At 27.4% G+C, this 11912-nt stretch overlaps 1 protein-coding gene across 1 annotated transcript; it reads left to right on the top strand.

Annotated features, from left to right (window-relative positions):
* Positions 1-74: 74 nt before the first annotated feature.
* Positions 75-1986, top strand: Gmd (GDP-mannose 4,6 dehydratase). Its single transcript, XM_027347878.2, has 5 exons — positions 75-216; positions 283-415; positions 497-1263; positions 1362-1430; positions 1496-1986. Exons 1-5 carry the CDS (start codon positions 166-168, stop codon positions 1556-1558), a joined length of 1083 nt encoding a protein of 360 aa, XP_027203679.2. The 5' UTR covers positions 75-165; the 3' UTR covers positions 1559-1986.
* Positions 1987-11912: the final 9926 nt, after the last annotated feature.

Below are 11912 nucleotides of genomic sequence, written 5' to 3'. Positions count from 1 at the left end.
CGAATATCTTATTTATTTCAATTATTGATATTTTCAGCTTGTGTTTATGTGTTTTTTTATTTGTTTCGAACTAAGCTGGACGACTTGAATTTGATCTCAATTTAGCTAACAAAATTCTTTAGTCATTTGATAATCATTTATATTTCTCATTTCTGATATAATAAAATGAATGGTCATACAAGAAAAATTGCTCTGATTACTGGTATTTCTGGCCAGGTATGATTGATTAATTTGATTAAATTCATTTCATTTTTTAGTTTATATTTCTTTTCGAAAATTAAGGATGGTTCATATTTGGCTGAATTTTTAATCGATAAAGGTTATGAAGTACATGGTATAATTCGACGATCTAGTTCATTTAACACTGGTCGTATTCAACATCTTTACAAAGATCGTTCAACACATCAAGAGGGTTGTAAGTTGATTTCTATCCCATTACATGATTATATGTCCAATGGACAAAAGAATCAAGAATGGCAATTTTATTCTAATTTAGCAATGAAATTACATTATGGTGATATGACTGATAGTACCTGTTTGGTTCGTTTAATACATGAAATTAAACCAGATGAAATATATAATTTAGCTGCACAAAGTCATGTAAAAGTATCATTCGATTTAAGTGAATACACTGCCAATGTTGATGCACTTGGAACATTACGATTATTGGATGCAATTCGTACAGCAAATATAACAAATGAAAATGGAAAATTAAAAATGAAATTCTATCAAGCAAGTACTTCAGAATTGTATGGTAAAGTACAAGAAGTACCGCAACGTGAAACAACACCATTTTATCCACGATCTCCATACGGTGTTGCAAAATCATTTGCCTATTGGATTGTTGTCAATTATCGTGAAGCTTATGAAATGTTTGCCGTCAATGGTATTCTATTCAATCATGAATCACCTAGACGTGGTGAAACATTTGTCACACGTAAGATTACACGTGGTGTGGCAAAAATTGTTCTTAATCGACAAGAATTCATCGAATTGGGTAATTTGGATTCAAAACGAGATTGGGGCCATGCACGTGATTATGTTGAAGCCATGTGGTTAATGTTACAACAAGAAAATCCGGAAGATTTTGTCATTGCAACCGGTGAAGCACATTCAGTTCGTGAATTTGTCGAATCAGCTTTCAAACATATTGATAGAGAAATCATTTGGGAAGGTAATGGTCTTAATGAAGTTGGTAAAGAAAAACAGACTGGTATTATTCGTGTAAAAGTGAATGCACGTTATTTCCGTCCAGCGGAAGTGGTACGTATTTTTCTTTTTAAAAAAATATTCATATTTTAATCCTTTCACATAATCGATATGTTTATTATTATTATTTATTGATTACAAAATCAATATAGGATTTCCTATTGGGCGATGCTTCAAAAGCAAAAAGAAAACTTGATTGGAAACCTAAAACTTCATTTCAAGTTTGTTATCATAATAAAAACATAAACTTTTCAAATGAATAATGATTTTTTTTTTTTTTAAACAGGAACTTGTCAAAGAAATGGTTGATGCTGATATTGAACTTATGAAACAAGATCCTTATGCCTGAATGTTTGAGAGAGTGTGAAAAAAAACAATGGACCAATTGATTGATTTGTTGATCTTCTTCATAAATTTGTATCGAAAATATGTATACCGGTCAAACATTCCATAACAAAACCAACGACCAAAATTATTGTTTTTATTTTTATTTTTATAATTTGTGATTAGTTTTATTTTTACAAAAAAAAAGATTTTAATTTTATTTATGAATATGATTTTGATTTCGTATATAAATTGTCCTTATATTTTAAAAAATATTGAATTTTTTAAATTTTGTCTGTCAAACACTTGTTGATCATGATTTACTGATTAAAATGGCCTGATTTATCGGGTGATGCGCGTGTGTGTCTATGATATGAGAGGTCCGAAAAGATAATTCATATGAATTTCGATGATTAATAAAAAACATGACAATTAAAACCGTAATGATAACAATTATTTTTTTGTTTTGTTTCTCCTCTATTGCAATGTTTGTTTGTTTGTTTGTTGTCATGGCCAACATATATATCTTTTTTGATTTTGATTATAGATTAAATTCCAAAGAAATCATCATTTATTTGTCACAAAAATTAAATTCATAACAAAACAAAAAAATATTTCTAAACTTAACTTTGTTTATGAATTTTGAAACTTTTTTCTTCTTCTTTGATTCGAAAGAATTTATCTCAACGTTGATTCCATGGAATTTAAAAAAAAATTGAAATCAAAAAGTTAGACGTTGTAGGCTGTTTATATGGTGGTATGCTTGGGAGGTAAAAATTTATCCATTTTTTTGTTTTCTCATAATGATCATTGTTGACAAAATTTTATTTTCTTTGGAAATCATCATCATCCCACTTGAATTGTTTTTTCCGAATGCCAGCAAAGAAACAAAAAAAAAATCGAAAATAATTGAATGAAACCTTGGAACTGTTGGAATAAATATTCCATATTTTTCTTACGACCACAAATTATCTTTATTGAAAACAAAATAATGAAAAAAAGTGGTTTATGCAATAACAACAACAACAACAAACACGGCATACCTAAATAAATCTTTGCGTGATCATTTTTGTTGTTGTTGTGCTTTATTTTCGACCATATTTTCGATCGTCAAATTTTATGCCAACAAAATTTGAACAATTTTTCATTTTTTTTTCTTCAGTATGTTTGTCATATCATTTTAATCGAAAACAAATGAAGGAAGGAAGGAAAAAAATCAATTATTTTTCTTGTTGCAAAAAAAAACGAATCACCTGATAAAATAGAATGATGATTCGGTTTTCTGCATTCTATTTCGGGATCACACAAAAAAAAGAAACAAAAAAGTTTCAAAACAATTATGAAATTTGAATTATTTTAAATTTTTTAAAATGTTTTGTTTCTTTTGTTTGGTTTTGGGAAAACTTTCGAGAAAAACAACAAATAAATAACAAACGTCGCTTTGGTGACGAAATTGAGTTTTTTTTTCGAAATTTTGTAACCGCAAAAAGCAACTTAAATGTTTTCCCGATGGAATCTCGATTTTTGCTTTCGGTTGTTTTTCTTTTTTGCATATATTTATCACAAGTCACAAGTGAGAAAAAAAAATAAATTTAATATTTAAAATCCGTTAGAATTTTGAGAAAACAACAACAATATTTTTTCCAAAGAAAAATTAAAAATTCTCAAGAATTGTCAATTGTCGTCATACCGTCAGTGACGGAAAAGAAAAAATTTCAAAACAATCATGATTTTTGAAAAATCGTTGAATCAATTTTTCTTGTTTTCCAATATAAAACGAAAAACAAAAGCATTTCCTTTTCCTAAAGTCGAGAATCGAGAAAAACATTTTTTCATTGTTTTTTCCTATTGTTTTTTTTTCTTCCATTGTTTCGTTGACATATATTCTTTTCCAGAAATCAATAAGTAAACAACAACAATTTTCATTTCCCAAATGATGATATCGTTGAACGAAAAGGTGTTTTTCCTAATGATTCCTTATTTACTTTATTCTTTCATCTGTTTTGATTTTATTCAATCATAACATTTTTTTTCCGGAATTTTCCATTGTTGTTGTTGTTTTTTCCAAACTTTTTTTTGAAGGAAAATTCCTTATAATTACTACTGACATAATTTGATGATCATTGTTTTTTTGTTTTGCATGTTTTTCATTTTGAAAATGCAAACACCATGTTTGTCTGTGTGCAAGCGAATGAATGAATGAAAAACAACAAAAATGTTCAAAACAAATAAACAAACAAATAAATTTGTTTGTGAAAATGGATGCCATGAATCAGAACAAAATAATAATAAAAAGAAAAATTCAAAACGATGAATGAATTGAATGAATCAATTGAAGTGAGAATGAAAGAGAGAAAAGCAAATTTTTGTTTTTCGATTCGATTTATTGCCAAAAAAACCAAGCCAAATAGAAAGAAAGAAACAGAAAAAAACACAAAACAATAAAGGAATATTCATTTTGGAAAAAAATAAACATCATCATCATCATCAGTGATGAAACAAAACAAAATACACATGGCCCACACATGTCCTTCATATTGTGAAGAAAATGGTAAATTTTCTAGAAACAAAGAAAAAAAATCAAACAAATAAATAAAATATTTTCAACAAATAAAATATTTGTGCAACAGTTTTTTGTTTTCCCTGAAATCATTTTTCCAATGATCGATTGATTTTTCTTCCCTTTTTTTTAAAAAAAAAAGTTTCAATGAAACAAAATGTTTAAAACAAAACAAAACAAAATCCAAAAATCAATCGATTTTTGATTGCAATAAATTATTACAAATCTGGTCGGATGATGATTTGTTAATTCCAAACAACAACAAAAGATTTCTTCTTCTTCTTTCCAATTGTTTTCTGTCAAAACAAAACAAAATAGTTTTTTTGTTTTGTTTTCATTCTGCTGAATGTTTATTCAACCAAAAAACATTATTTCATAAAAATTATGGATTGTTATTACACTGATCTAAATCTGAATATGAATAACAAAAAGAATCCGGAATATTTCTTTTCTTCAATGCAGACATATGGCAGCTTGATTTTGTTTGTGAATGAGAAAAATCCGATGTTTTTTTCGTTTTGCTTGTCAAAATATTTTATTGTTAAAATTGGTCCCACACACTATAAACATTCGGAAAAAAAATTGTTTTTGATTTTCATCACTATAATGATGATGATGATATTTCCCTTTTGAAATCTTTTGTTATTTAAGTAAAATGTTTACATAAACGATTATCAATCCGAACGATGATGATGATGATGACAATCGAATTCAAATTATGATGATTATGATTAGCATCATCGTCATCGGGTAATCTGATATTTGTATTAGAAATGAAAGAATTAGATGAAAATTTCATTCCAAAAATAATAAAAGTTTTTTTTTGAAGGAAAAGCGATTGTTTCAGTTGAAGGAAAAAAGATGAATGTTTATTTACAGAAGAAAGAAAACCAAAATAATTAGAATATGATTATTGAAAAATTTTGCTTTTTCACAACAAATATATGTCATCTGTAAATACTCAAATGTGATAAAGAGAAAGCAAAGACCATGAGTTTATTATTAATTTGTCAAATTGTTAAAAATGGAAGAAAAATAAATACAAACATTTGACAAACATTCTCAGGATTCTCATCATTTTCTTACCTAACTAATTGAATTTTTTTAAAAAACATTGTGTTTTCTCTCTTGTTATTAGCTTGATGATGTTAAAATTTTTTTTAATTATTGTCAACAATAATTGCTGACTACAATGAAAAATTCAATATCGATCGATCGATCGATCGATTGATAACTTTGGGAAATACAAACAGTCAGGGAAAAAATTGACGAAATTTCGAGAAACAAACAAATTTGTACCTGAAAAAAAGCAATAAAAATTTTTTTAAAAAAAGATTGGATGCAATATGCATTTTTGTTTGTTTGTTTGTTTGTAAAAAATTCAACAATGATTTGTCTTTTGCCAGCTGTTTATATATTCATCAACATGGCCAATAATTTGAGGACATTTTTGAGCATCCAAACAATTTTGTTTGTTTTGAAACAAATTGTTTGTGTGTTGTGTTTGATTGAAATTGAAAATAAACAACAGAAAAAAATGGAAAAGATTCCATGAAATTTTCTTTCTGCAAATTAGTTTGTAATGAGATTTTTCATTTTTTTTTCAGTCATTTTAATTAGGCAAACGATGATTGTTTATGTTTAATTAGCAAATTGAAAAAACATCCAATTAATCAATCAAGTGCGTCATATAATAATCCTTGACATTGATAATAGACATTTTTATGCAATGATAATGATAATGATGACCATATTGCTTAGTTTTTGCAATCAAAGTTTAATGATTATTTATGATAATGGAATTTTATTCTTAATTAACATGTTTTATGGAGAATTTTTTTTTGTAAGAATTTTTATCATTTTACTTTTAAAAAATCCAAGTGGATTATTACTTTGGAAGAAATTGATTTCAATCAAAATGAAAGTTTGTTTTTTTTTTTGTTTAAAAAAATGAAATAAAATCATTATTATCACCTGATAAATCAAACAAGAAGACAATAAATGGGTTGTATGTCTGTCGGTCTGAATGGCGCCAAATTGAAATTTTTTTTCTTTCTTTAAAATGATTATGATTTTAGATTGTAAGCAAGATAAGATCAATTTACAAAGTTTTTATTTTTATTTTCAGTTTTTTTTTATTTTTTGTTTAGAAAACAAAAAAACCTGAAAAAAACCTGCACTAATTATCATCATGATTATGATCATGATGTTGGAATTTGACCAAGTTTTTTTTCTGGATTTGGTGTGCGTGTGTGTGTTAAGTGAAAAAAAAAGATTAAAATGTTGTTTGTCATATGACACTGGATCATTGTGTCTATGTTGACAATGATAATATTTTTTTTTTTGTGATGATGATCAGTGATTGCTGATAATCAAAATGTTTTGCAATAACAAAACATCAACAAAGATAAATAAATAAATTTGGATTGTTTGTTTGTTTTAGAAGCAATCTATTTTCATTATAAATCTAATAGAAACAAACAAACAAACAAACGAAATGATAATGAAAAGATTTGTTGTTTTTATGGAAAAAAAATTTTATTTAAAAAAAACAAACTTGATAATGATGACAAAAACAAAACAAAAAACAAGTCAACATCATCAAGTGACCAAAATACATGGAAAGGAAATGGATTTTTTGCTGTTGAGTGGACTAAAGAAAATGGACAATCAAGTCGAATTTGTGGACATTTTTCTCTGTTTGTTTTATTTACCAGAAATGCTAGACAATTTCCGTCCATAATAACCGAATTTCTATATTTTTCTTTTTGGTCCCGGGAAAATTTTATGGCTTCATTTATAGAGTTTATGTTTATGAAACAAACATCTTTCACATAATAATTTTTCATTGATATAATAATAATCATCCTCATCATCATAATGATGATGTTAATGATAATAAGAAAAACTAAAATGGACACCATATATACAATGTAACAATATTTTTTGAAGAGAGAGAGAGAGTCTAAACATCTTATATTACATTAATAACAAACAAAAAATGTTGTTGTCGTAGTCGAATCACTTTATAGTCAAGATTAAATCGATAACGAATCTTAAGAGTTTTTTTGTTTGGTAATAGCCAACAATTTCATTTCATATATAGAAAAAGAAACAGAAAACAGAAAATATTAAGAAGCTCGTATCGAATCACATTGTAACATTACATTAACTTACATTGATCATCATCATCATCAAGCTTTGATCGATTTAAGATTTTTTTTTTGGTCCATTTTCAGGTTTTTTTTTTGGTAATAGATTCCAATGGAAACAAAACAAAACCGAAAATAATATCCGGTAGAGTCCGGTAAATATAATTGAAAAAAAAACAAAATAAAAAAAATTGTGACAAACAAAAACAGAAAAAAGAATTCCTTGGAATTTCTTAATGGAAATTAATGCCATTCAAGAGAATTTTTTAATTTTCCATATTTTTTTTCCGGTTAAGCTTTTTCTTTGGGCTGTAAATTATTGCTCAAGATTCATTTTTTTTGAAAATGAAATGGAAATTGCCACTTTTAAATGACAAAACATGCTATGAATTGATCGATAATTTCATTTTTTTCGGTGTTTTGGTTAGTGCTGATCGATTCTTTCTTTCTATTCTGTTACATTGTTATTTTCCTATGAAAAAAACGTTTATCCCTTGTTACCTTTCCCTGAGAGAAAATGAAAATCTAAATTTTAACCTAAATTATTTCCAATGAATTTAGCAGATTCTTTTTTGTTGTTGGGTAATTTTATATGTTCAAAATCGATAATTAGTTCCGATTAAACATTGATGACATTGAATTCTTCTTTAGTTAGTTGAAAATGTAGAACAAAAAAAAAATCCTAAATCCTTTTTCTCTTTGGGATAATTCGATGATGATCATTTCTTCTGTCATTGAAAAATTGCTGTCCTTGGTTGATTTCGGTTGTTAGTTTTTTTTTGGCTAAATGTTTTCTTCATCTTGTTTCTAAACATTCAACATTGAAATTCGTTTATTTTCCTTTTCATCATCAATTTGCTTCATTCATTCATAGACTAAATAAAAATCGAAAGACATATGTCCAAACATAATCAAATCAAATAAAATAAATAAATAAATATCATTCATCTAAACAAGTCTGCAAAAGTTAGTTTTTATCATTTACTGGTTTGTCCAAATATTTTTGCTTTGTTTTGTATATATATTTAGTGAAGAAGAAACTATTCAAGTTTTAATCTTCATGTAAATATTTGATCAACAGCAATGATGATGTCCAATGAAGTTGGACTAGCTCATCATGGATGATGATGAACTGGACTGAATTCGAAGGAAAAGAAAAACAATGTTTATATTTTTTTTGCAAAACTGAATATCGATATCAAATCAAAGTGGTGAAAAAAGAATTTCTGAGCTTTGAAAACTTGAAAAAACCTAAACTTTGATAATTAAAAAGAAAATTTTTTTTTTGGTTATTTTTTTGGTTATTGTTGATACAAATTCAAGATTGATTGATTTGATTTTGATCGAATCTTTAATACTACACAGACAAATGCACACTTCGGCAAACAAATATGTTCATTGATAATATGGTATTTTGGAAAAGAATTGCTTTGTTTTTTTCTCTTGTTTTTTATCTTGGTCCATGTTTGTCCATGTGTGTGTGTGTGTGTGGGTGAATGTTTTTTTTGGGCGAATCCCATAAATTTACGGTCGAAAGAATATTATTATTTGTTGTATTGACAGATCACATATATGACAAAAACAAGGAATCGAAAAGAATTATCACATGTTGATGATGATGATAATAATAATAATTAACATAATGGAATCAAAATGAATTAGATTTTTTTTTTCTTGCGGTTATTTTTGTCATTCTTAATACATGTCATTTTTTTCTCTTGCAAATTTGATTATTGTTTTCATTTTTGTTCAGGAGAAAAATCAATCAAAATCCAATAAACATTTCAATCGATTTGACATTTCTATTTTGACAATGAATTTTTGTTTGGTCATCATCATAATCAATGGTAGTAATCATCATGTCAATCAGATTTTTTTTGACTTCGATTCCGAAAATCAATTTGAATCAATTCTTTATTTACAATTTTTTGGTTTTGTTTGTTTTCAGAACTATTTGTTGACCTTCAGTTACCCAAGTAAACTTTGCACTGTTAACATTCCATTTGTTTATTTTGCTTTCTTTTCATTCCTTTTTGTTTTCATTCACCCAAATTATATACAAACATAGATTGCGTGCATGCAATACACACACACAAACACACACCAATATACATCTTTATCAACAAGTTTTTCTCATTATTATTTACTATATGTCAATGTTTAAATCATTTCATTTTATTCAATAACCAAAAAAAACCCAAACATCAACAACAACAACACCAATAATAAACATTGCTAACGCCTTTTGTATATTTTTTTTTTTTTTTTTTGAAAAGGTTTCTCTTTTCACTTGTATATTCAAATTAAATCCATTGTCCATTTTGGGTTTTTTTTCTCTCTCTAGATTTACATTAATAAATGATAATTTCGTAACAAAAAAAATCAGGTTGCAAACTTGAAACTAAGATACAAAATAAATTGTCATTCCAATTCTAGAAAAATGATGATGAATTAATGAATCTTTTTCTGATTGTTGTTTCATCTGAAAATTTTCAATTATAACATTTGACATTTCGATTATGATTCCATGTTGATTGTTTGTTTATTTTTTCCACTGAAATTCATCCGGATTTAATGAACATTGTTTCCGATTCATTTTGTTTTTCACCGCCATCGACAATGATGATGATGATGAATTTTTAATTAATCTTTAAATTTAGATTAAATGGTCGGTGATTACAAACAAATAAACAAAGTTTGTTTCTCTTTTGCTCTTTCCTAATTACACCATTTTTCATACGGGAAAACCACCACCGCCACCGACTAATCAATAATAATACATTTGTTGTTGTTGTTGTTGACAATGATGAATCGTGAACAACAACAACAACAACAACAAAAACTAATTATTTTCATTTTAAATCATTCATAATATGGATCATTGTTGTTTTGGTTTGGTTAATTTTGATTTACATTTTTTGTTTTTGTTTGTTTGTTTGTTTGTCAACAATGAATGGCCAAATGAAACAGAAAAAAATATGAAATTTTTGTTGAAAGAAATTCTTCCACTGGTGAGAGAGAGAGAGAGAGAGAGAGAGAGAGAGAGAGAGAGAGAGAGAGAGAGAGAGAGAGAGAGAGAGAGAGAGAGAGAGAGAGAGAGAGAGAGAGAGAGAGAGAGAGAGAGAGAGAGATGTCAATGATTAGTTTCCATTGTTCATTGTGTTTGTGTGAAGTAAGACTTCTTTTAACGAAAAAATTCACACATTAACTATATGTGTTTTCTTTGATGAAGGAAAAAATATTCCCATCAAACAGATTATTTGCGGTGTGTGTTTGTTTTTTCCTGTTCACTATTTGGATTTAAATGTTGATGATGCTTATTTAGTTGAATTTTAATTATTTCCTTTCATTTTTCTTTGAAAAGAAAGTTTTTTTCAAACCTGAAACATTGATCTTTTTTTCATTAGTTTTTTTTGGTTCACATTTATGTTCTTTGATCAAGGAAGAAACAGAACCCAAAAACTGTTTGGTTTTGTTTTCTTATGGTGTCGATTTTCATGTCAATGATGAATAAATGATGATTGACAAATAAACTATTTAAGAAGAAGAAATGAAATGAAATGAAATGAAAGAAAACGATTTACATTATGTAATATTGTGTATGTTTGTTTATATTCGGGTACAATGATTTCATTTGATATTATTATTATTATTATTATGGAATCGGAACGCGCCCGAAAATCTATTGACTCCCAATGGTGTGTATGAGACCTATACAGTGGTACCTCGGTTAACGAACACCTCGGTTAACGAAATTTTCGGTTAACGACGATGGGTCAGGAGAAAAAATTACCTCAGTTAACGATGATTTTTTCGGTTAACGACGATTTAAAAAAATCAATTTTTGATTTTTTTGCGTATAATTTATTATAAATATTTGATTTTTTCAACAAAGACAACATCCTACTTATGAGAATTGATATCTAATCAAGAAATTTCATGAAAATTACAAGTTCCAAATATAATAATCGCTAGCCGAAAATGATTCTTTTTGGTTGAACAAATCTGAATTCCCTTATTCAGCTATGATTACTAACGATTCAAAATTCGCTTGCTTAACGATGATCACTGACAAATCCAAATTTACTAACCAAGCAATGATCACTGAAAAATCCAAATTTCCTAACCAAGCAATGATCACTGAAAAATCCAAATTCACTTGCTTAACGATGGTCACTAACAAATCAAAATTTGCTAACCAAGCAATGATCACTGAAAAATCAAAATTTGCTAACCAAGCAATGATCACTGAAAAATCCAAATTTCCTAACCAAGCAATGATCACTGAAAAATCCAAATTCACTTGCTTAACGATGGTCACTAACAAATCAAAATTTGCTAACCAAGCAATGATCACTGAAAAATCCAAATTTCCTAACCAAGCAATGATCACTGAAAAATCCAAATTTCCTAACCAAGCAATGATCACTGAAAAATCCAAATTTCCTAACCAAGCAATGATCACTGAAAAATCCAAATTCACTTGCTTAACGATGGTCACTAACAAATCAAAATTTGCTAACCAAGCAATGATCACTGAAAAATCCAAATTTCCTAACCAAGCAATGATCACTGAAAAATCCAAATTCACTTGCTTAACGATGGTCACTAACAAATCAAAATTTGCTAACCAAGCAATGATCACTGAAAAATCCAAATTTCCTAAC

Source organism: Dermatophagoides pteronyssinus, unplaced genomic scaffold (genome assembly GCF_027571235.1).
Source record: "Dermatophagoides pteronyssinus isolate colony J.1.1.1.1 unplaced genomic scaffold, Derpt_VIB-CSIC_2022.12 sq0002, whole genome shotgun sequence".
Classification (NCBI taxonomy): domain Eukaryota; kingdom Metazoa; phylum Arthropoda; class Arachnida; order Sarcoptiformes; family Pyroglyphidae; genus Dermatophagoides; species Dermatophagoides pteronyssinus.
This window is presented reverse-complemented; position numbering and strand designations above follow the sequence as displayed.

Excerpts from the sequence above, each read along its gene's own strand:
- Gmd (XM_027347878.2), top strand. The coding sequence starts at position 166 with ATGAATGGTCATACAAGAAAAATTGCTCTGATTACTGGTATTTCTGGC. Across the intron at positions 217-282 it reads TTACTGGTATTTCTGGCCAG|GATGGTTCATATTTGGCTGA; the intron begins GTATGATTGATT and ends TCGAAAATTAAG. Across the intron at positions 1,264-1,361 it reads ATTTCCGTCCAGCGGAAGTG|GATTTCCTATTGGGCGATGC; the intron begins GTACGTATTTTT and ends AAATCAATATAG.